Raw genomic sequence first — 26,525 nt, 5'->3', positions numbered from 1 at the left:
TTACCTCTTTACTCTGTTGATTGTTTTCTTTGCTATGCAAAAGCTTTTAGTTTGATGTAATCACATTTGTGTATTTTTGCTTTTGTGGCCTCTGCTTTTGGTGTCATATCCAAAAAGTCATTGCCAAAACCAATGCAAAGTATTTTTTTTAATGTTTTCTTATAGCTGCTTATATTTTCAGGCTGATGTTTAAGTGCTTAATCTACTTTGAGTTGATTTTTGTATACAATGGACATTAACGGTTCCATTTCATTCTCTGTGTGTGGATATTCAGTTTCCCCAACCATTTATTGAAGAAATTATCTTTTCTTAGCACCCCTTTTGAAGATCAGCTGACCATGCATTTATTTCTGGGCATTCTTTTCTATTCCACTGGGATATGTGTCCTTTTTATGCCAGAGCCATATTGCTTTGATTACTATAGCTTTGTAATATAGTTTGAAATCAAGAACTATTGTGCCTCCAGCTGTGTTCTTCTTCCTCAAAATTGATTTGGCTATTTGAGTCTTTTGTCATTCCATATGAATCTTACAATTGTCTTTTCTATTTCTGTGAAGAATATCATTGGATTTTGATAGGGATTGCACTGAATCTGTTCATTGCTTTGAAAAGTACGAACATTTTAACAATATTAGTTCTTCCAATCCAAGAATGTGGGGTACATTTCTATTTGTGTCTATTGTAATTTCCTTCATTAACGTTTTGTTATTTTCAGTGTACAAGGGTTTTGTTTGTTTTTACCTTTTTGGTAATTCATTCTTAACTTCAAATATTTGGGCAGAATTGTAAATGGTATTGTTTTCTTATTTTCCTTTTCAGATAGTTCATTGTACACAGAAATGCAACTAGGTTTTTTATGCTACAAATTTTCTAAGTTTACTTACTACTTCTAACAGTTTTTCCTTACCTTTTAAAGGTTTTCCACATATGTGATCATCCCATCTGCAGAGTTAATTTTGTTCAATTTGAATGACTTTTATTTCTTTTCTTATTTTTATTTTTTTATCTAATTGCTCTTGCTATGTCTTCCTGTACTATGTCGAATAGAAGTACTGATAGTGGGCGTTCTTGCCTTGTACAGTATCTTAGAGGTAAAGCTTTTAGTTTTCCCCCACTGATTAAACTATTATCTGTGGAATTTTCATATATGACCTTTATTGTGTTAAGTAAGCTCTTTCTATACCTTGTTTGTTGGGAGTTTTGATCATGAATTGATATTGAACTTTGTCAAAAGCTAAACTGAATCAAGAAATAAAACACCTGAAGAGACCAATAACAAATAAGAAGATTGAATCAATAATCAAAAGCCCAGGAATAGATGGTTTCATGGGTCAGTTATACCAAATATTTTAAAAACAATTAATGCCAACTCTTCTTACTATTACAAAAAGTAAAAGAGAAGAAAACAACTCCAAACTCATTTTGTGAGGCAAGTATCAGACTAATACCAAAGCCAGAGAAAGACAACACAAGAAAAGAAAACTACAGTAAAATATTCTTGATGAATATAAATGAAAAAGTCTTTAATAAAATGGTAGTAAATTGAATTCATCAGCACATTAAAAGGATTATACACCATGTCTGAGTGGAACTTACTCCTTCGAACAAAGATGTTTCAATGTATGCAAATTAATTGATGTTATACAACACATTAACAAAATGAAAGAAATACAACACATGATCGACCATCTTAATAGAGAAAAGGCATTGGTCATTATTTTTCTCAATAAGCTCTCTTGTCCCTTCTGTCTCTCTCTTCCCTCTTAGGACTCCCATAGTGCATGTATTGATTTATTTGATGAAGACACAGAAGTCCCTTAGGCTTTCTTCACACCTTTTCATTCTTTTTTTGTTTTTGCTTCTGTGATAGGATAATTTCAAATGTTCTTCCTGTCTTCAAGTTTGCTGACTCTCTCTTCTAGTTGGTAAAGTCTATTATTACACTTTTCTAGTGAATTATTCAGTCTGGCTATTTTATTTTTCAGCTCCAAAATTTCTGTATTTTTTTCTATCTTTATTTGGAAATTTCTAACTTATTCATAAATTGTTTTCCGGAACTTACTAATTATCTTTATGATCATAATTTGAATTCTTTATTAGGTAATGAAACCCCTTTTTCTTTTGGTGTTTTCTTTTGTTTCCTGTGTATGTGTGTGTGTGTGTTTAATGCCCTCAACAGTGTGGGTATCTGCATATTTGAAAAAACAGCGCTTTTTCTTAGTTTCTCTGGACTGGCTTCATATATGGGAAGACCTTCACCAATTACCCTAGCTAGAGATTCTGGTGGGCCTCTCAAAAGTTTTTGGTGGATGTGTTTTTTCTCCAAACTTGCCTATGTAAATTCATAATTATAAGAATTTGTTGGTTTATTTTTTCAAGAGTTTATGATATCTTGCTCCCTCTGGTGTCTGTTATCTTGTAGTTCCTGTGAAGAAGCAGCATATGCTGGTCCCAAGGCACCCAGAGTGTACTATATCCTGTCCGTACTTAGAGACAGGCAAGACAAAAACCAGTCCCTTGGGGAGTTCCCTGAAAAGTCTGAATGTTAGATATATGTTTTATTTTTCTCTTTCCCTCTTGCATGCTTCGACTCTTTCCAGGGAGAAGGAAGGATGTGGGTGTTCTCGCTTGCTCAGTGCTGAACCAGGGGAAGCACTTTGGCTAATAGAGCGTGCTAGTTCAAACTGCGGACTATATTCTCAGGGTTCCCAGACCTGGGCCCTTTTCCAATCAGTGCTCGTACTCAGTACAGTAATTGGTACCTTGGGCAGCCCCCTAAATAGTCTTAACTTTGGACATATGACCCAGTCCTCTCCTTCCCTTCTTAGGGAGAAGCTGGGAGTTCTGGTTTTTCTCTTGATTGCCGTGGCACGGAGTAGGGGGAAGAGATTATGAGTAAGGTGTCATTTTATTCATTTTGGCTTTTGTCCCTATCATCTCAGTGGCAAGAGCCTTTCAACAGGTTTCTGGATTTCTAACAAAAGAAATTGGTCCATGTTGTTGAATCAGCATGTCTGTGCGGAGAAGGAGGGTCCAGGTTTCCTTTTTTGCCTCTTGCTGATCCAGATACAGCAACTTTGAGGAAAAACAGAACTTTTCAAACTGACCTAACATCATATGGAAAATTAGAATAGTCTTATGTTTGTGAAATAAAGTAATTTGAAACTTCTCCATAAAATAAACCCTTAGGCCCACATTGTTTAATTAGTATATTCTATAAAAAATTAAAGCAAAATAACATCAATTTTACCCAAACTCCTTCAGAGAATGTAAAAAAAAGGATTATTTTTTTAAAAAAGCCTATGTATCTTGATATCAAAATCTGGCAAGGACATTACCAAAAAGAAAAAGAAAGAAAGAAAGAAAGAAAGAAAGAAAGAAAGAAAGAAAGGAGGAAAACTAGAAAAAAAAAACAACTAGAAACCAATATCCCTCCAGGACATAAAATTTTAAATAATTAACAAAACATCAGCAGATGAAATCTAGCAATATATAATAAGAACAATATATCATGAGAATACACTTATCTTGATAAGCACTGAGTGATATATGGAATTGTTAAATCACTATATTGTACACCTGAACCAATATAACAGTTTGTTAACTACACTGGAATTAAAATTTAAAAAAGAATAAGAAAGAAAGAAAGAAAGAAAGAAAGAAAGAAAGAAGAAAGAAAGAAGGAAAGAAACAAATTAAACAAATATATATATTATGACCAAGACAGATTTAGCTTAGGGATGAAAGATACTTATAACATTCAAAAATCTATCATTACAGAGGTGCCTGGGTAGCTCAGTTGGTTGAACTTCCAGCTCTTTGTCTTGGCTCAGGTCATGAACTCACAGTTCATAGGATGGAGCCCTGCTTGGGATTCTCTCTTTCCCTCTCTCTGTCTCTCATCCATGCTCTTTCTCTCAAAATAAATAAATAAATTAAAAAATATATATATCTATCATTCCAATTAAAAGCATTAAGTAAAAAAACTATATAATTTTCTCTGTGGACTTCAAAACATGTTCAATGATGTTTGAAAAAAATTAAAAAATATTCATTCCACTCATAATAGAAAAAAACTTCTTCAATAAGTAAATAGTATTCATACAGTATGTGTGTGTGTGTGTGTGTGTGTGTGTGTGTGTAGGCCCTCATCTCTTCTATACATTGTCATCTTAGAGGAACTAATTGATATATATTAGATAGATAAATAGATGAAAGCAGGAAATCAAATTGTCTTTATCTGCATGTGACATAATTATATACGCAGCAAATCTAAAAGAGCATACAAACCATTTGTTAGAACAATTAAGTGAATTTGAAAAGGTCAAGAACAATATACAAAAATCAATTGTACTTAGATACCAGAAACATCTATTAGAAAATGAATTTAATTTTTTTTAATGTTTATTTTTGACAGAGAGAGACAGAGCATGAGTGGGAGAGGGGCAGAGAGAGAGGGAGACACAGAATCCAAAGCAGGCTCCAGGCTCTGTGGTGGGAGCACAGAGCCCCATGCAGGGCTCAAACTCACAGACTGTGAGATCATGGCCTGAGCTGAAGTCGGATGCTCAATGACTGAGCCACCCAGGCGCCCCAGTTAGAAAAAGAATTTAAAGGAGATTACTATCTATAAAAATATACCATAGAACAATTTTCAAGACTTCCATAGTGAACGCTAACCAAAAAACTTTTAGACAACTTGAACAAATAACTACATTTATGGAGTTATATTTATAGTCATAAATTACATGACTCAACATAAGATATAATTTCTTTGCAAATTGACTTAAAGATTCAATGCAATGAGAATCAATAACCCAGGAGGTTTTTGATTCTAGTTTCAAAAAATAAAATGCAGAGGATCTGGAATAGCCAAAAAAAATCCATTAAAAAATATTTATTTCAGGGGCAGCTGGGTGGCTCAGTCGGTTAAGCACCCAACTTCACTCAGGTCATGATCTCACAGTTCGTGGGTTCCAGCCCCGAGTCAGGCTCTGTGCTGACAGCTCAGAGCCTGGAGCCTGCTTTAGATTCTGTGTCTCCATCTCTCTGCACCTCACCTGCTCACGTTCTGTCTCTCTCTCTCTCTCTCAAAAATAAACAAACATTAAAAAAAATTAAAAAGAAAGGGGGGCACCTGGGTGGCTCAGTCGGTTAAGCATCTGACTTCAGCTCAGGTCATGATGTCACAGTCTGTGAGTTCGAGCCCCACATCAGGCTCTGTGCTGACAACTCAGAGTCTGGAGCCTGCTTGGGATTCTGTGTCTCCCTCTCTTTCTGCCCGTCCCCTGCTCATGCTCTGTCTCAAAAATAAATAAAAACATTTAAAAAATTAAAAAAAATAAACAAACACTAAAAAAAAACTAAAAAAAAATTATTTCAACTAATGGTGTTGGAACAACAGAATATTTATATACAAAAAATTTAAAAGAAAGAAAGGAAAAGGTTTTTACTAAATAATATAAAAATTAGTTGAAGGTGAGTCATGAAATAAAATGCAAAATCTATAAAATTTTCTAGCAGAAAACAAACTGTCTTCCTGAACTTGGTGTAAGCAAAGTTTTCTTAAGCATAGCACTGAAATGTCCCAAATATGTAAAAATAAGTTGATATATTAATCTTTAAAATTAAACATTCTTTATCAAATACATCATTAAGGAAGTAAAAACAAAACCAAAACAAAACAAACCAGAGACTGGAAAAATATTCTTAGTATACATACTTGAAACATTTGTATCCAGAATCAATCAACAGCTCATACTAGTCAGTAATAAAAAGAAAATCAAATTAAAAAAAAAAAAAAAAGCTTTCCAAGTCTTGAATAGGCACATCAGAAAAGATATGTGAATAGCAGTTATTATAATAAGGAAAATACAAATTGAATCCACATGTGATATCACATCTACTAAAATAGCAAAGAAAATGTTGCTGAGAATGTGAAGCAACAACAAATTTCATTATGCTGATGAAAATGGAAAATGGAAAACCACCTTGGAAAACTATGTAGCAGTTTCTAATAAGTTACTACATAACAATTCCACCCTTAGCCAAATACCTAAGAAAAATGTACTCAAATGTCTACACAAAGATTTAGACCAATGTTCATAGAAGCTTTACTCATACATGTCAAAAGCTGGAAACAAATGTTTATTGATGGTTTAAGGAGAATGGTTAAACAACAAAATTGGTATGCTTATGTAACGAAAACTTATCAAACCATAAGAAGAGAAACATTTTTAATAATGCAACGTGGACGAATCCCCAAAACACTATGTTGTATGAAAGAAGCCAGAACCCTAAGCATACATATTGTATGATTCCATTTGTATTAAGACCAGACCCAACTAATCTATGGTGATAAAAATCAAAATAGTGGCTGACTCTGGGTGACAGGGGATTGAAAAGAGGCAAAGGGAACATTCTGAATGATGTAAATGTTTTCTATCTTAATCTATGTGATAATAAATTTTATTAATCTTGTGTGGCGGCTATTTGTTCTGTCACTGGCTCCTTGAGTGCCAGCACCACCCCCGCCCTTGCTTGTTTTGAACTTTTATGTAGCTACTTCCCTTTTCTGGGTACCCATTCTCAACATGTGTGTTGAAGTAATAAATCTCATGATGACTTCCGTATTTTGTCCCTTTCCTCTTTTCCACGCTGATTCTGTTACAAATTATCTAATGTGAATGCTTCCAGGGTACTACAAACTACCCCACCCATGACTCTCAATAAAGGTATCTGCCCATTGCCCATAGAACATTCCTCCGCTTCTTCTTTGTTATGATCAAACTTTGGGCTCTTGGTGACTTTGGGTCGCCATCTGAGCCTACTGTGCCTCCCTTTTTAGAACCTGTGAATGTAATAAATCCTTTAATTTTACGTGCTTTTCAGAGTGATTTCACTGCCGCGCTAGAAATTATCCTTAAAGAACCCACAAGGGGGCGTTTCTCTTCCATTTACAACATGACTATCTAACAAAATTTATGTAGTTTCCTGTATATGAATTATATTAAGTTCTGTTTCCATATGAAATTAAATACTGAAAAAAAATACCGGTCAAGTGTGCTTACAGACTTTAATGTGAATAACTGTTATTTCATTCATAACTTTATTTACAATTATGTAACAACCATACCTCACTTTTTTGTAATTTTTTTTTATGTAACAACATCTCTTACTTTTTTGAGCATAATGCGTTATTTTTCCAAAATCATGAGATGGATGCGTAGTCTTTCTTTTAAAATAATGTATGCATTGTAGACGATACACTTCCCTCTCAGTCAGCCATTAGCTGAATCCGAGAAATTTTATCATTTTTAAACCATTATTCAAGTAAAAATAGTTTCTAGTTTCTATTTTGATGGTGTTTTTTGACCTATGAATTATATAAACCTATGTCTTAATTTTCAAACATACAGAGATTTCCCAGTGAACTTTTGGTTATTTACTTGTCTTATTTTACATGGGTTAAAAAATATTTTCTGTAGGATTTAATCTTATAAAATTTTTCAGATTTGATTATGGGCCTGCACATACGTATATGGTAAATTTTTGTAAATTTTCCAGTGTACTTGTAAACAATATGTATTTTGAAATTGATGAGCTTGATAATCTATATATCTTAATTAGATCAAGTTCATTAATCTTGTTTTTAAAATTGCTTATGTATTTAGTGATTTGGGACTAGCTGTTCTGTTAGTGAGATTTTAAATAAAAACAAAAAAATTGCAGTCTAATTGTGGGTATGTGTCTGTGTCTTTTGTGTTCCATCTACATCAGTTTTTGCTTTACACGGTTTGAGGTTATGTTGTTTAATGTATAGAAAATTTAATATCGTCATATCTTCCTGGTAAGTTAAACACTTTGTGTTATAAAGTATTCCCCTTTCATCTTTGTGATAATTTGTTTTATGTCAACTTGGCTTAGCTATAGTACCCATTTATTCAGTTAAACACTAATCGCAGGTGTCTTGAAGAGATTTTGTAGATTAGTTAATACCTATACTTAGTTTGCATTAAGTAATAGAAATTAAGTGGGATAATTTGAGTGGGCTTCATCTAATCAGTTGAAAGGCCTTAAGAGCAAAAACCTAGGTTTTTCTAAAAAAGAAATTTTGCTGGTAAACTGCAACATTAGATCCTGTCAAGAGTTTCCAGTTTTTAGCTTGCCCTCCAGATTTCAGATTTTCTAGCCCCAACAATCATGAGAGCCCATTTCTTGATATCTATCTGTTTATCTATCTATCTATCCATCCATCCATCCGTCTATCCGTCTATTTATCTATCTCCTTATTGGATCTGTTACTCTGGAGAACTCTGATGCAATAAAATACTATTTGCCTCACAGTCTACACTACTTCATATTTATACAGCTATGTTAGAGGCACAGAAATATGCTGAATCACCTTAATTTCTTTTGGGGGTTATCATGAGCATTTTCTCATAAGATAATAATAAATGTCAAATTAGTTACCATGAACAGTTTTAAGAAAATTCCTGACACAAGTGAGTGGTCAGGAAAATTTGGATATTATTTTTTAAATTTTATTTATTTTATTCTTTTTATTTTTTTTTAAGTTTATTTATATATTTTGAGAGAGAAAGTATGAGAGAGTACGGGGAGTGGCAGGGAGAGAAGGGGAGACAGAGAATCCCAGGCAGGCCCTGCACTGTCAGTGTAGTACATGATGTGGGGCTCGAACTCACAAACCACGAGATCACAAGCAGAGCATAAGTCAGATGATTAACTGAATAAGCCACCTAGTCACCCCTGGATATTATTAATGTAAACCAAAAACAGTGGAAAATGTAATCACCAAAATATTAATGGTAAATGCCAGTGGATATTGATATTTCAATAATTTTCTTCATTCTTCTTATATGTTCTAGGTCACTTAACTTTTTTTAGCTGAAACCTCTTTTACTTTTAAAACAAAGCTACTCTGGGGGCGCCTGGGTGGCGCAGTCGGTTAAGCGTCGGACTTCAGCCAGGTCACGATCTCGCGGTCCGGGAGTTCGAGCCCCGCGTCAGACTCTGGGCTGATGGCTCGGAGCCTGGAGCCTGTTTCTGATTCTGTGTCTCCCTCTCTCTCTGCCCCTCCCCCGTTCATGCTCTGTCTCTCTCTGTCCCAAAAATAAATAAACGTTGAAAAAAAAATTAAAAAAAAAAAAAAATAAATAAATAAAATAAAACAAAGCTACTCTCTACATAGACTAGCATAACATAATAATAAAGAGGAACTTGGATTACTATATACGGTAACATGTTGTGAGGGAACAAATTTGTTTATCATCGTCCTGGATAAAAGTTCTTTTGCAGGTTTATTCATAATAGTTCCTTTTTTATTATTATTTATAATAGTTCTGGCATTGTGTTCAGTGAAAAGAAAAATGGGATTTCCAGATGTAGATGTTCACCAGGCAATTGGAAATGTACTTTATAGCTATGGAGATAACCCAGGCAGTACAATCATTACATACAAGAGTTCAGCCAAGTCATCAAACAAGTGATATATGCAAGGCAGTCAGATTCGTATCCGTCAGGGCTGGGAGGTTATGGAGCAAAAAGCTGAGTTTTGACTTTAAGGAGCTTTCTTTCACAATGACCTGGCCACAGGTAAAAAGATAAAGGAAAGATAAAGAATCGATAGAGGATAGTACGATTAAGATGCTTTTCTGACCCCTTGTGCAAAGGGATTTTCAATGAGATGTGGTTATTGCTGAAGAAAAATCAAGATAAATGAGGACTGAAAATGTTTCCAAAATATGAAAATATGAAAAGGGTTAAAATGTGAAGGTACAGATAAATAGGTAGAGAGAAAAGTAGGATGCTAAAATATTACTGTTTCTGGAGTCGAAGGTAGGATGGATTTAATAAACAAGCAGAGTCAAGAAGTTGTATCAAACCATGCTTCTTAAAAAAACATCAAGCCGTCTCCCTCTCTCTCTGCCCCTCTCCCGTTCATGCTCTGTCTCTCTCTGTCCCAAAAATAAATAAACGTTGAAAAAACATCAAGCCTCAGAAACTTTTCTGAGATAGAATTATCTAAAACTTCATTACATGTATCTGTCTTGACTCACCGATGGAAAACAAATCCAGGTAAAAAGAGTGAAACATCATAGGAATAAACACACATTCTCCAATTCCTAAAATTGTTTTGGTTATGTTTGCCTTCCATGATGATAATCCAACACGATATTCTTATTTGTGTTTTTGCCTTGGGCCTGGTTTCAAAAATATCAGCCTCATGGATTATTCATTCTGAAGCTTAGCCATGTGTTTTCCTGTGTAATTTTAGTTTCAATTTCCCTTAGTTTTATTATAAGGAGAACATATTCTTGTAAAACTACATGTTAAAAAAGAAAAAAAAAGAATCCATGATTCAAGGGAAAAAATAGTGTAAGAAATATTCTAGAATGCAGAGTCATGTACCAGGAAGTTATTTCAAGTACTCATAAGCTGGATGACAAAACTGCATTCTTACAATGCACTGCACACTAACTCCTCATTTCTCCTTTTGATCATCATAAGGAACGATACAGTTTCTCCTTTTCCTTCAGCTTTATTAGTAAGATCAAACAATGCCTGTAAGTGACCACAGAACTACATGCACCCCAAAGAACTTGCCAAATGCAGTTTTAATTTGCATTTTGGAAGAAACATTTTCAGGATGTTTTATCCTTTATTCAAACTTTTAACATATTACAAACTCTCCAAATGTGAAGTATTATTGCTTCAACAGTCCTTAGCAGTCAAATATAGTAGAGACACAGAAAAGTCTTCCTAAAAATTACTTCTAAGGAATATGAAGAAGAAAGAACTGTATCATTGAGAACACAGGTAAAAGACTGAATAAGAAAAATGGGCATGTAGAGAGGTACTGTCTTTCTTTTTTTAATTTTTAAAATAATTTTTTAATGTTTATTTTTTAGAGACAGAGAGACGGAGCATGAGCTGGAGTGGGACAGAGAGAGAGGAAGACACAGAATCCAAAACAGGCACCAGGCTCTAAGCTGTCAGCACAGAGCCTGACACGGGGCTCAAACCCTCGAAGGGTGAGATCATGACTTGAGTTGAAGTCTGACGCTTAACTGACTGAGCCACCCAGGTGCCCCAAGAGGTACTGTCTTAATTCCTCACCTGCTTCCATTTTTTTCTACATCAATCATTGCCTACATTAGTTCAATGTAGCATGGTTTACATTTCATGGTTGCTGAAATAAGACACTACCGTGTTTAAAGAACCCTAGAGACTTAATGGAAAGCCAATGATGGTAACAGTGAAGGGATATTTTAGGACTTTAGCCTTGGTCAAATTCATTGTCTTACTTCAAAGATTTAATACTTCCCATTAAAAAATGTACTTTTCTAGTTACCTATATTCATGGTTTTTGTTATTTCAGTTTCTTTCCCACATTCCCTATGACAGTAAACGAATGGTGTTCCCAGTGACAAATACTTCATAGTACCATAAACTTTCAGTTTCTTCATATGATGAATAGAGATGCTTTTGTGGTTTTATTGTTTATCAAATTACAAAGAAAGAAAATGAAACTATTCCAAAAGTGGAAGTCATTTCTTGCTGCCTACGTGTGTAAGTTTGCAATCATTGGCTATGGCAACCTCTATAATAAATAGATGCTCTGAAAACTCCTTGCACAAGGAGGACCAGAGAAGTAGACTGCAAGAATGTCACACAATAGGATATTGCCTACAAAAAATTCTTGGAAAAATTTGAAAGAATACCATATAGATGAAGAGGTGGGCTTCGTTCTGCCAACTCCACAGGTAAGACAAAGAACTGATGTATGGGCAAAAATGTTTTCTTATCATTACTTACCTGAGCAAGTTAACTTCTGTTGAGCAAATGTGGTTCAATAATTTTTACTGAACAAATGGATGAAGCAATGCCAAAAGTAGAGCAGAATTTTAATAAATGGTGCATACTTAACTACCTTAAAATTTTCTGCCTAGAGATTGAGTCTTAAATCCATTTTTTACTTACCTTACACAGATAAGGTAAGTGATGAAATAAGGAAACTATAGAAGTATTTTGGCTTAGTGCAATTGCATTTTGGGGGGGCATTTTGAAAAAAAACAACAAAGTAATAAATGATGCATGTCAAAGGAACCCCTTTTCTTGGTTGATAATACCTTAAATTGTGTGAAGTACATGTTGCTACTTTGATTAGGTTTTTGAGATGGTATATCAAGCAATTTTGTGTTGTATTAATACTACTTGTTGCTACTAAGTGTAAGATTTGGATGAGAGTCTGAATTGCCTTTTTTTTTAAATTTTACAAACTTTGCCTGCAAACAGCAAGACATGTAGACTAAATGTTTGTCTTTAAAACTACATTTTTTAAGTTGTATTTCAAAGAATGCCAGGAAAACCATCTTATTATCTATTTCAAATAACAAACATTTATATAGCATCGTGAAGCAATTTACAAATACTAACTTACTCCACCTTCATAACCATCCTAAAAAGTATGTATGTCATTAACCTCATTTTCCTGATGAGAAATTTAAGCCATGCAGAGGGCATCTTTCAATGCAGCAAACATATTTTTAGTTAGAGATCTAATCCAGCTGTACTTAGAAATAACATCCTGTAGGGGCATCTGGGTGGCTCAGTTGGTTACGTATCCAACTCTTGATTTCTGCTCAGGTAACGATCTCAAGGTTCCTGGGATCTGGGATCGAGCCCTTCTCTCTTACCCTCTGCCCCTCTCCCCAGCTTGTGCTCTCTCTCTCTCAAAGAACAACAAACCCACTAATGTCATTGCTTAAAGCACTTTGTATTTACAAATCACTAATACTTAGACCTGCTCCCCCTCCATACAAGCACACTGCAGTGCCAGGATAAGATGATTTTGGAAATGTACTTATCAATGGTACAACAAGAAGTTGCAAAACTCTATATATAATTTTTCTCCCAGAGTAAATTATTTTAAAAATTAAGACAATCGTGGCAGTTTTGGAGCTCTAAGAACAGATTCCAAGGGGTAAAGCAAAACAAATGAAAGCAAACAAAAACAAAACAAAACTCTTCCTGGACTACTTAAAAAGTAGTAATTACTACTTACGATGTTTAGGAAGTTAGATCATATTCTGAAACAAGGAGAACAAATTAGTCATTACTTTTATTTCTTCACTGAAGATCTTTCCTAGAAATCATAAGTTCACAATGTTCATTTCATATTTTATCATCAAATTTCTATTCCAAAAGAAAATAATGTCTTCTAGTTCCACATAGATACAAAATACATTCTCTAATCTAGCAGAAGTTGATGACCCTCTGTGTTATTCTTAATTAATTTATATTATACCATTAAGCATCCTCTGAAACAGAAGTATATTATTGATTGAATTTTTGCATCTGTTAAATGTTCTGTCAAAAGGATGTTAATCACGATATATGACAATAAAAAATATTTCTGTTATTTGGGGAAAATAGTAAAAACCAAAAATTCAGTTGTGTTCCAGAGTAAAATGCAGAACAACAACTATATATATATATAGTTGTTACTAAAAACACCACTGCACAGCATTTGTGTGGTTACGGAGAAGGTTTCAGAGAAACCAGAGAGGTGACTATCTAGTGAATATACTGCTTGCATATTTCATTGCTAAAACATCTGCACTAATAGACAAAGACTGGCCAATTATCTGAAGTCCCTGAAAATGTTTGAATTTTATGTGATGTTTGCCTTTTTGTCTTTTAGCTTACTTATAATATTGTTTTGAAGCTTTGAATTTTATGTGACGTTTGCCTTTTTGTCTTCTAGCTTACTTATAATATTAATTGTTTTGAAGCTTAAAATTTCATCAATGTTGGTTTGAGTTAATCTTTCTGTTTTTGCTGCATCCCCATAGTTCAGTATTGATGACCTCAAGAACATATCTGGAAATAGCTTAATGAGAAAGGCATGGGGAAAGAGCATATGGGAAGTTGAAGCTCATTTCAGGGCAGTGTCTAGGTCTTTTGTTTACATGTTTTCCTTTGACATGAAAGTATAAATATGATAAGATCCAAAGAGACGCTTTTGTTTGGATTTTATTTGCACTTACCGGGAAAAATATAAGCCTATAGTACCAAAGCAGGCAATTGGTACATATAGGTACAGCATCTCTTACAAGTCCAGTACTGTCCAAGGTTCTGTAAGAAATACGAAATTAAAAGCATGATAAAATCCTTACCATCAAATGGGGTAGCGAGATGTTAAAAGAGCATTGATTTTTGAGGGGTGCCTAGGTAGCTCATTCGGTTAAGCATCTGACTTCAGCTCAGGTCATGATCTCACAGTTTGTGAGTTCAAGCCCCACATTGGGCTCTGTGCTGACAGCTCAGAGCCTACAGCCTGCTTCAGATTCTGTGTCTCCCTCCCTCTCTCTCTTCCCCTACCCCGCTTGTGCTCTCTCTCTTTCTCTTAGAAATGAGGAATGAATAAGCTTTAAAAAAAAAAAAAAGGAAAGAAAGAGCATTGATTTTTGAAAGTTGGAAACACTTAAAAGTTCAATCACAATAAACTATATGTACAAAACAATCTCATAAACTGAGCCTTATTTTCCTTATTCATGAAATGGAGATAACAATCAACTTTTTAGGTCATTATAATATTTAAATAAGAAATTATTGAGCAAAGTGCCTAGTCTACTTACTGACATCTAAGAAATCTCAATTTTCTTCCATTAAAAAAAATTAGAATCTAGCCAGGAAGAGAAAATAAATAGCAGATAACAATAAATTACTTAACAATGTGAAGGTATAATACACAGGATTTATACTTGGGGATCTAAGTGTATGTTGGAGTAATCAGGATGATTTTAGTGGAACTTTTGAGGTAGCCTGTGTAAAAGAGCAGGTGAGAGTGCTGGAGGAGAGGAAGAAGTCTTGAGCTCTGAGTGTGCAGGTAACAATGCAAGGACTGGGGTTACTAGACAGGTAAGTGTTTGTCAGGACAGCATTACACAGAATTGATCTACAGGCAAGACAGACTATGAATCAGATGCAAAACTATTTCATAAAAATTTTCACTATGAAATAAATGTCCCGTTTCTTTTTTTCTAGGAGGAACTACCTTACCCTTATGATCAATGGATTTCCATTGCTAAAAACCTGCCTAAACTTATTGACAAAAATGAACTACGTAAAGAAGTTGAGAAGGTTTGGAAAGGCATTACATTCATCTTTCTGTTAGAGTTTCTTAACATTTTTCACTTGGCTTTAAAGCTATAATGTCACCCATGTTGATTTGAGTCAATCTCTTTTTTTATTCCCAGTTAAAAATGGTCGGTATTGATGACCTCAAAGACCACAAGTCACAGCGCCTTGCACATCTGGTCCTGGGGTATATCACCATGGCATATGTGTGGAACCAAGGTGGTGAAGATGTTTGTGAGGTTTGGAGATTTCCTGGTATTTCTTATGCTATATGACAATTTACATCCAATTTACATTTAACGTAAAAATAATTCTAAAACTATTATAACTAAATTTGGTGATGCTTGTATAACAGAAAATAAAAAGAAGACGATGTTTCATTGACTTAACATGCCAGCTGCTATCATTATTGGATTTTTAATCTTTCACTTACATAACACAGTTGCTCCATCCTGTGGATATAGACATATGTCCTGAGTCTTTCACTTAAATTATATTGTAAGCATTTTTTAGTTACAACATAATCATGCTAGTCATCATTTGCAATCACTTTATAGTTTTTCATTGAGTTACTGGACTTTATTTATTCAATCCTCTGTTTACAAATACTGTCCTTGTTTTAATATTTTGCCATTGTAAATGACATTATAATCAATATATTTGAAAATTAAATTTTTTCTCTCTTTATGAGTTTTGGGAGATATGGACATTTTATGACTCTTCTTACTTAATGCCAAAGTGCTCTCTTACATCAATGTAAATGTAATCTGTCAACACGGAAAAACATATGGGTTTCACTCTACTCTCATCAACAGTAGATAACTTTAGATTTAAAATAATACCATACTTTATTTTAGCTGGCAATCCTAATCACATGAAACCAATTGACTGTAATACCTGATCTTTAGACAAGAAAGAGATAAAATAGATTCCAGAAGCACCTTCTGCCATTTAATGATTTTTTTTTCCTTTTTGACAATTTATTTGGAATTATTATCTTGTCTTTCCACATCCTGTTTAAATACAAAACAACACATATAGTTCCCCTATGTGATAAGTCATCCTCTGATATGTAAACAAAAGGGAAAATGTGTTCTGCATAATCATGGGAACACCTTTTACTTCTTTATAATTATCAGACTACCATATATAAATTTTGTGATGACACAAAAAAGTTTCAGATTAGTTCTAGCCTTACAACCTAAGCACACAGCCCCACTAGACTTGCTAGAATCTGAGTCTAGCTAAATGTATAGGTATTGTATAGAAAGATCATCAATAGGAGCACCTGAGTGGCTCAGTCAGTTAACCCTACAACTCTTGGTTTCGGCTCAGGTGATGATTTCAGAGTTCATGGTCTGCGCTGACGGAGTGGAGCCTGCCTGGGATTCTCTCTCTCTGCACCTGCCCTGCTCACGCACACATGCACACTCTCTCTCTCAAAATAAGTAAATAAAGTCAAAACAAAATGAAAGATCATCAATAACAAAGGGCAGCATATGCTAAGTGGAGAAGTATGAGAGTCCAGAGGAGTATAATAATGAAATGTTTCAAGGAAGAAGTGGGACTTGAATTACTTCTTAAAAGATTGGTACAGCTTATTCAAAGAGGAGAGAAGCAAAAAAGAGAAAGAGAGGACTAGCAAAAAATATGGAGACCAGAATGTACATGGGATAATAAAAAAGATAATAAATTTACCAGACTGGACATCAGAATTATAAAATAAAAATAAAAATATATTGTTAATTTATCTAGTTTTTATATACCACATTATTCTAAAAAGGATTTTAGAAGCCAGCAACAAATACATATACACATATATATGTATATGTATATACATATATATAGAAAATTATATATATATATATGACTATTGAAGTGAGGAAACTATAGGAAATATATATATATGTGTGTGTGTGTGTGTGTGTGTGTACACATATTGTCAATAGTCATATACACACACACATACATATATATACAACTACTGAAGTGAGGAAGGAGAACAAATGGATAAAAAATAAGATATATCAATATAAGGCGAATTTTGCTTGAGAATGGGTTAGAAATTAGCATCTGAGTTTCTTAGTAGCTGTGTAAATGTCTCTAATAGATTAAGATGGGTTTGAACATTTCCTTTCTTTTTTCCAAGTCATCTCAAATTAATTTTTCAATTAAGCACCTTCCCTTTTGTTTCCCTTTGATCTTCCCTTTAAATCAGAAATAGGCAGAAATTTCCTTTGGAAACAAATGTAAATCATTTGCAAACCAAAATGTTTCACTTTCCAGAGGCATAAGTTCTGCAAGGGCTTTGATAGCCAATGTTACCATGCTAACATTTTGTCTTCTTTGTTAAACCATCATCTCCAGGTGTATTAAATTAATCCGAAGCTACTGAGGTTAGAGCTCTCCTGAGCTCTCAGAACTATTGAGTGGGCCACATTGTCATGCCACCTCTCCCACCGTAGCCTACCTCCTACTACCCCAGATGAGCCATACATATTCCAGCCATAGGCTGCTGATGACAAAGATGATCTTAATTATTACATGGGACAATCTGGTTATAAAATCAGGTGTATAAAGAATAAAAGGTCAGCATTATGATTAATAGAGCAGTTGGAAAACATGGCACGCATGAGTGGCAACAATGGGCACCCTAGGAGAGCGCTTGCCCATCAGGATTGCCCTGTGGGGGTAGGAGCCTTTTAGAATGTGGGCAAACACAGAGCAGAATCCTGAGTAATAGGCTCGGAAAAAGAAAAGTTGAGAACAAAGGAAACTGAGCATGATTTTATCCTTGTATTTCTTATGGATGAAAAATTCCTTGCATAGAGGAATTGCCCAACAAATATTCATGGGGTGGACACATGAGTGAATAAGTAAGTGACTACAAGTAACCACAGACCGTTGGAAAGTCAAGGATACATCCTTTGTTCCTTGAACCCTTTACCTCCCTTTTCTCTCTCTGACTAGATTATGTCCACATCAGCCCACATCTAAAACATAAACATTTAATAATTCCCAGGACTAAGTTGTGAAATGAGGAAGAGAAAATTATAGTGGTTTGGTTTCAGAATGCCATGATGTAGAACAGCTAATGTTCTGGCACCCAGAAAGCAGAGGAAAAGGTAAGATACTTCAAAGGCTAATACTAAATACTGTGTTTTAATTAGGTCTTGCCAAAGAATATTGCTGTTCCTTACTGTGAACTGTCTAAGAAGCTGGATCTGCCTCCTATTCTGGTTTATGCAGATTGTGTCTTGGCAAACTGGAAGAAAAAGGATCCCAATGGGTACGTAAATTGTGATTATAGCAGAATTAAAGAAGTACATGCTTGGGGCACTTGGGTGGCTCAGTCAGTTGAGTGTCGTGGTTGGCCAGTTTGAGCCCTACATCGGGCTCTGTGCTGACAGCTTAGAGCCTGGAGCCTGCTTCAGATTCTGTGTCTCTCTCTCTCTCTGCCCCACCCCTGCTTATGCTCTGTCTCTCTCTGTCTCAAAAATAAAATAAACATTATTATTATTTTTTAAAGAAGTGCATGCTATTTATGTCAATAGGGAGTTAGTCATTGGTTCAGTTTTCAGCAGCACAGCTTTCTTCTCTTTCTTGGGGGTATGTTTTCCTCTGCTGGTATATACAAGAGAGAAAGGTGTATAATTAACATACAATGAAATGTGCCATCCTGACTGTTTGGTTGGGGGATTTTGACTGTTCTACACACATGGATAGCCTGTGACGAGATACAGAATATCACCTCTATGGTTCTTTCTATTCAATTCTCTTCTCTACCTCCAGGTACACACATTCTGATTGGTCATTTTAAAAATTAATTTTTTCTGCTATTGGATTTCATATTAGTGCAATTATAGAGCAGGTATTCTTGTGTCTGGCTTTTTTTTTTTTTCGGGTAACATGTTTTGGAGATTCTACAACTTTAATGTTTATCTCTCCAGTTAAGAGTAAACACATTTTCGGCAGTGGAAAGGAAAATGCCCAGGCCCTCAGTGCAGCCTGTTGAGGGACTAGGCCCCTGCTATCATTTTAGCAGTGGGATTTGATACCCTAAGGGGACAAGAGACATAGGGTGTCCCAGGGCTCTGGGTGTGTTTCTGCAGAGGAGTACTGTAGACCCAGGAACCATAAAATGAAAGGATTTGATCTAGAAAAGTTTATTAGGAATGACTAGTTTTGACTAACCTTCTGTGTTCTTTGAATATTTAATTTCTTTTTTTTTTACTTAAAAAGTCCTAAGTGTTTGCAATGATGCCTAGTTGATAAATATTTTTTAAAAAACATATATATTTTTTCTTTTTTTTTTACTTATATCTTACCTTTGATAGATCAGTAGTATTAAATTGAATAATAATAACTCAAAACCACTTTTTGAGTTTTTAACTGATTTTCTTTTTCTTTTCCAACTGGCCCACTGTTTGATGGCTGCTTTCATAAGGCCCATGACTTATGAGTAAGTATTTGATCACTTTATTCTAAGGATTATTTTTTATTCAAAGTAAATATAGGTTTATCAGTATCATCCAAATGTACTTTTTAAGAGACCAATTGAATTCAGGCAAAAAATAACTCAAGTAATTTTTTAAAGAGCAAATAATCCCAATCCTTAATTAGATCTCGGACTATCATAGGACCATGTCTGCTTGATATCATAGCTATATTTACATGCAAAAATAACACCTGCATATATAAAATGTAATTAAAAATGCACAAATACAAAATGCACATCCATCTGTGTGTCTTTGACTTAATAATCTCAGTGGCCAGAAACATAAACTTGTTCTTTTTGGCCTAATCCTTACTATTTTTGATCTTTGTACTGAGAGGAGGCTGAAAGCCAGGGAAACAAAGGTAAATATCATAGGAATAAGCCTGCTTTGGTGCAGAAAGTGGATACAGGCAAATTATGTAAATTGCTCCTTGATTAGGAAGAGGGCAAGAGGAGCTCTAACCAAATAAAAGGGATGAAGAAGGAATTCCTGTAGCAGGTTACTTAAGCTACAGGTCATTTTAAAAATTGGTCAAGAGTGGAATTTAAAAATTCCAAAGAGTGAGTAGGAAGGAATTAGCTACAAGAAAAAAATGAGTGTTCATAGTGGAGGATACAGCAAGAGTAAAGGCCTCAAAGTGATGAAAATCTTGATGTATTATCAGACTGAAGGAAGGCTAGTGTCGTTGATAAGTAGTGACTGATGCAAGTAGTAGTGTGGTAAAGGGAGGAAGAAATAAATTTAGCAAAAAGATTATGTAGGACTTTTGGCTATGATAAGGGGTTTAAATAGTATCTTCAGATCAGTGGACAGCTATGGAAGGCTTTTACATGGAAAGATGGTATCATCAGTCCCATTTTACAGATGAGAACACTGAGGCAGAAACATAAAATACCTAGGTCAAGGTCACACAACAAGTAAACTTGCAGAAATGGTCTGGCTTCGGAGACTATGAATTTAACCACCATGAATTTCATAGATATACAGATACTGAATCCTTGGTAGCACTAGTGTGAAACTTCACTAAAAAAGAAAATACGGTATAATCAATTATTTGAATTTCCCAATTTCTTTGTAAAGCAAGTAAACCACCGAGAAATTGAATCAAGTTCACAGATAAAAATATAGATATGAATATATTTATTTAAAGCAAAAAGCCTGCTTAAAATTATACCTCACAGATGTCTCTATAAGCATCAAATATGTATAAATCTATAAATATGGTAATATATATGCATGTGAAAAATTAATGAGACAATAGAAACAGAAATGGTCTTGGAATTTCTGGTTCCAAAATTCTAAAATAGAATTTAAAGTCCCAGCTTAATTTACCATTAGATCTTAGACGATGGACCTAACACTCATATTCCCAACAATGTAATAGAGATAGTAAAACCTAGCATACTTATCCCACAAGATTATTTTGAAACTAAAATAGAATAAAAATACTTGAAAACTACAAAGCACTCAAACAAATACGCCAGTATTTTTGCTAAATTCTTGACTCCCTTGACTTATTTTCTTAGGAACATGGACATTCTGTTTTCGTTTCCTGGTGGAGACTGCGGTAAAGGATTTTTCCTGGTTTCTCTGTTGGTGGAAATAGCAGCGGCTTCTGCAATCAAAGTAAGTCTATCCATACTGGCAAATTTGTATCTTGATTTCCATAAGCAGAGCAATCATTCTATATTATGCATGAAATAACTTTATCTTGATTCAATAGAGCATTCAATTATTTAATTGGATATAAGGGTTCATCTGGTAGAAAAAAGTATTTTATTTATTTTTGTGTCTCATCTAAAATATAAAGCGTAGGACCCACACATTTAGAATAAAGTTTGAAACCTCAAAAAAAGAGATACATTTTTAATGCAAGTTGTCATTGGAACTAGATCACAGAGTGATATAAATCTAATGGTTTTGACTATTAGAATTAGAAATAAAACTATATAAAACTATATAAACTTATCTCTAAATGTTAAATAAATAAAAATAAACCCAAGCTTAATTAAATGCAAGGAGATTAAGTAAAAAAATAAGAAGGTACTCACCAAAACAAAAGAAGTGGAAATCCCACATTTAATTTGGGGACTAAGAATTAGAAGAAGTTTATTCTATGCCAATATTTAGTGCTAAGAAATCTTAAATGTTTACCTTTTATTTTTTTAAGGTAATTCCTGATTTATTGAATGCAGTAAAATGTGAGGACCACAATACTCTGCAAAGGGAGCTGCGTTACATAGCTTCTTGTCTGAAACAAGCCCAGAAAGAGTTTGAACAAATTCATGGCAAGTATTGTATGCCAGGCAACATTCAAGGCTGGCAGTCACAAGTTTCTGATTACCTGAAACGTAGAGTTGTCAAACAAATAGAAAAAAAAAAAAAAAAACTCTCACTTAAGTGGGTGTGTTTTCACTTTATCTCACTAAATTATTATACTTTCCTGTGGTAGGTTTCGTTATATTAATTTTATAGATAAAGTAATCTACTGGAGAGATAAGATAAATGGCCCAAGGTTACATAGATAGTAAATTGTGAAGCTAGAATTGCAAGCCAGGTAACTATTTAACTGTCAGGAATGTCCTAGCCTCCCACTGAAAACCATGGAGACAGTTGCTTAAGGTTCAGGCTGTTTTAATTTCTAAAATACTTAGCTTCTGCTTGATAAGAACTCCCTAAGAATTCTGCTTTTTCACAAGTTAAGTGAGAAACAACAGAGAAAAGCTACTGAGCTCAAAAGTTATTACAAAATTAACAGTTTAAAAAAAGCAGCAATAACCAAAAAAGTATATAAACAAAGGTCTACCGAAAAAAAAAAAAAAAAATGCGCTCTGCCGGACAGCTTCAACAAATATGTGACAGTGTATCCCCAGGCTTTGAGTTACTGATGATTGGTCATTGGAAAGAAATAGACCTTCAGATAAAAAATGTTAGTAAGCTTTGGGAAGAGAGACATGGGGATGATCCACAGGGAAACAAACCCACAGGGTTCCTGGGGTTGTTATTTCTGCTTTTCATTTTATTTAGATTTGTTTCTTTCTTTATGTAAGTAGTTTATCTCATGGCAGTAAGCATGTGAAATAGCTTTAAAGAAACATTGGCAGTTTAATTGGTCTCCCTAGGAGGAGTCTGATGTGGGCTTAGGCTCTTTGATATAAGCTGTGTGCTAGCCCTATGGTAGACCTTGTTCAGTGGACATGAGGCTCACTTGGGAGAGCTTCTCCTCAGGGACTTTTTCTGCACAGATGGACCTAATGCCTTTCCTGCAGCCTAAGCTGAAACCCGCTATCAGTTATTTACAATATCTTGATCTCCTGTGATGGTTCTGATAACTGCTTAATTTAACATACCTTATCTTTTTACAGAATATGTGGACCCAAACACATTTTTCAATGTTCTTCGCATATACTTGTCTGGGTATGTAGTCTTACACCTGAGTTTGTTTTCTCTTAAACATTTATCATAACACATCAAATTCCCACTGATGATCCCCACTATCCATCGGGTTTAGGAAATAATTCATATCTTAAAAAACAAGTTGTAGAGAAAGAATAGACTATTCTCTCTGTTATTAGTTGGCCAGGCATGGACTCGACTATGGACAGGAAAGGTAGTCATTTAAAAAAAGAGGAATGGAGGTGCCTGGGTGGCTTAGTCAACTGAACGCCTGACTCTTGCTTTTTGGCTCAAGTCATGATCTCCCAGTTCATGGGATCGAGCCCCATATCAGACTCAGCACTGACAGCACGGAGTCTGCTTGGGGTTCTCTCTCTCCCTCTCTCCCTGCCCTTCCCCCACCTATCTCTCTCTCAAGATAAGTAAATAAACATTAAAAAGAGAGAACAGAATGATATTTTCTCCAATGCAAAGGTAAGCTTCCATTTATAGAATCCTTATGCCAAATTTTCTCAGAAACATTTTATTTAGCATTCTCAAAAATGAACATGAGTGGAGGGAAGTGTGGAAGAAGAATAATGAAATCTATGTCACGTCACTCTCCATTCACCCTCTATTATAAAATTTTATATATGAAAATTTGGCAATTAATCTAAATAATGATTTTTTTTCCTTCCTCATCTAGCTGGAAAGGCAACCCCCTGCTGCCAGAGGGTCTGCAGTATGAAGGTGTCTGGGAAACCCCAAAGAAGTTTGCAGGGGGTAGTGCAGCCCAAAGCAGCGTCTTCCAGTGCTTTGATGTTCTGCTGGGCATCCAGCAGAGTTCTGGTGAAGGTGAGTGGATAATGACAAATAATAATAATCTCCTATGTTAATACAATAGTGTTTTAACATCTAAGAAGTAACTTTCCATCAGCATCTCATCTGAGCCTATCTGATACTTTTCAAAGAATCAGTAAGGCAAGATCTTGTCATCACCCCCTTTCACAAACAACCAAGCAGGAACTTTTAAATTTCTTTATAGGTTAAGTGACAAACCCCTTATTAACCAGCTAGAAAGCAGTGAAGCCAGAACCAAAACCCAAGTTCATCACCCTCTCAATCTTAACATTTGAACATGTATATAAGGCCTAATTGGCTGTGATGAAGCCCATAGCACATGTCCTGAAAATGTATGATCAGATTCAGAAAGAGAAAGTCACCAGCAAATGAGATGGGACTGTGAGTTGAAGTTGGGGAAGTGGAGATGTCAGTGACAGGGGAGGCTTGACATTGCTCTTGGTCAGCTGTCTTATTTTCCAGCAGCTCAAATTTTAAAGATGCCCCAAAGTTGAAATATGAGCCACATCCATTATATTCCTTGTAGGGGTAGGAGAAGCTCTAGTAAGAACTTCTTGGTTAATAGTTCATTCATTTATTAAAAGTTCTCCCTTAAACTCTCCTGGACTCTGTGTCATGATCTGTCAAGTATAGATTATATTCACCCTGTCTGTATCATCAGCTTTTTAGAAGGATCAAATACAGTAGGAAGTGAGAAAGGACACATGAGCAAAAAACTCTATTATGAAAGAATGAGTTCAGCTCATGGGGCTTTCAGAATTAAGCCTGTATTACAATAATTACCATTACTAGATCAAGATGAGTAGTCTTCTAACAGGGTGGTTGTGAACTCAGTGCCTCATGTTTTAGTGGTGGCTTGTGATCTCCCACCCACTATGACCTCACTCTGACCTTCTCCCCTGGATTGGGGAATATTTTGGTTTCCCTACTGACTAATCTTTCTCTTGTTCCTTCAGAATCTTCTTTCAAATTCCTTCAGGAAATGAGAGAATATATGCCATTAGCTCACCGGAAATTTCTCCAGTCATTAGAGTCAGCCCCCTCAGTCCGTGAGTTTGTTATTTCAAAAGGTGATGCTAAACTGAAGGCAGATTATAATGAATGTGTGAAAGCTATGGCTGACCTGAGAAAATACCATTTGAAAATAGTAGCCAAGTACATCGTGATTCCTTCAAAGAACAAGCACAAGACAAACTCAACATCTGAAGAAACATCAGAACCAGAAAATAAAGGAACTGGAGGCACTAGTGTCATGACTTTCCTGAAGAGTGTTAGAAATACAACTGAGAAATTCCTGCTGAACGTTGACTAATGTAACTTGGCATTTCGTAAAGACCAAGATGTCTATATATGTCTATATATGTCTATATTGCTCATTGTATCAGACCCACGAATTAATAATACACAACTTTTTAATAGTACTTATAAAAGATTTCAAAGTGTTTTTCCAATATCTGTTCCTTCCTTGTAAGAATAGAATTATAATAAAATTAGAATATTTTATTGTAATTAAAATGATGACATTCAATAAATATTGATATGATATAATAAAATGTCTAAAAGTTGCTTTATTCATAACTATAATTAAATATTCATCCAGATGAGACCCAGTCTACACTGCTACCCTCAACCATGGGTAATAGATTCCTTTACTTTCCCTACAGTAATATCACACTTGTTTATAATGACCTGTGTCCTTGTCTGTATTGTTACTACATGATAAGCTTCCCGATGCCAGGGACACCCTATTTTTTACTGACCCATGCATCCCCCAACCTTAGTGCATACCTAGCAAATACCTGTTGAATGAATATATAAATGATTGAGTCGATTCATGAATAAATTACCGTGGGCTAACAAGAAGAGGTCAGCTTTGAAATATAATTTCTCTCAGGAGGCTGGGGTTATCCGACACGCACAATCTGGCATTAATTTATTTAATAACATAATCTAAGAGTGTTGGAGAGGAGCTTAAAAATTATGTGAGCCAAACTCATTTTTTAAAAATGTTTATTTTTATTTTTGAGAGACAGAGAGCATGTGCGCGCAAGTAAGGGATATGAGGAGAAAGGGGGACAGAAGATCTGAGGTGGGCTCTGACACTGGCAGCAGAGAGCCCAATGAGGGGCTCAAACTCACAAACTATGAGATCATGATCTGAGCCAAAGTCAGATGCTTAACCAGCTGAGTCTCCCAGGCACCCAGACCCAAACTAATTTTAAAGATGACAAAATTGAGGCTCAGAAAGATGAAGTTGCTTACTGAGGGTCACACAGTTGTTTATAAAGGGGAGGAGAACTTTGGTTTATTGATCTTCCTCATCTTTTTCACCGGTCTCGATGTAGACCAGATTAGAGAGAAAGGGAATTTGGGAAGAAGAGGGAGAAGAAATGAGCTGACTTGATAGAATTTCATGAGATATGGTAGTAGATGATTAGCTAGATATTGGCTATGCTATTAAAGATGAGAAGAAAAACAAGGCACAATGGCTGCCTGCGTGCAGAATTTGCAAGCACTTTCAATTTGTGGAAAGCCCAGGTCTGAGGAAGTGGGTTGAGTGCACACACCCAAACAGATTCAAGGAAGGAAATGTAGTCACATATTTCTAAGGTCACACCTCTAAAA

At 35.0% G+C, this 26,525-nt stretch overlaps 1 protein-coding gene and 1 long non-coding RNA gene across 2 annotated transcripts; one reads left to right on the top strand and one right to left on the bottom strand.

The window, feature by feature from the left end:
* Positions 1–1,502: 1,502 nt before the first annotated feature.
* Positions 1,503–21,927, bottom strand: LOC121015664 (uncharacterized). The gene is made up of 3 exons (XR_005783922.1): positions 21,819–21,927; positions 14,073–14,160; positions 1,503–3,075 (listed from the first exon to the last, which is right to left on the bottom strand). It is a non-coding gene; the product is annotated as an uncharacterized LOC121015664 (long non-coding RNA).
* On the top strand, positions 11,646–25,448 carry IDO1 (indoleamine 2,3-dioxygenase 1). The gene is made up of 10 exons (XM_040452693.1): positions 11,646–11,786; positions 15,073–15,168; positions 15,285–15,404; positions 18,336–18,454; positions 19,613–19,627; positions 21,191–21,290; positions 21,835–21,952; positions 23,030–23,081; positions 23,746–23,894; positions 24,857–25,448. The coding sequence occupies exons 1-10, from the start codon at positions 11,688–11,690 to the stop codon at positions 25,210–25,212; spliced, it is 1,224 nt and encodes a 407-aa protein (XP_040308627.1). The 5' UTR covers positions 11,646–11,687; the 3' UTR covers positions 25,213–25,448.
* Positions 25,449–26,525: the final 1,077 nt, after the last annotated feature.

Source organism: Herpailurus yagouaroundi, unplaced genomic scaffold (genome assembly GCF_014898765.1).
Source record: "Herpailurus yagouaroundi ecotype Mexico unplaced genomic scaffold, PumYag 28, whole genome shotgun sequence".
NCBI classification, from domain to species: domain Eukaryota; kingdom Metazoa; phylum Chordata; class Mammalia; order Carnivora; family Felidae; genus Herpailurus; species Herpailurus yagouaroundi.
Note: the sequence above shows the minus strand (reverse complement) of the source record. Positions and strands in the feature narration are given on the sequence as shown.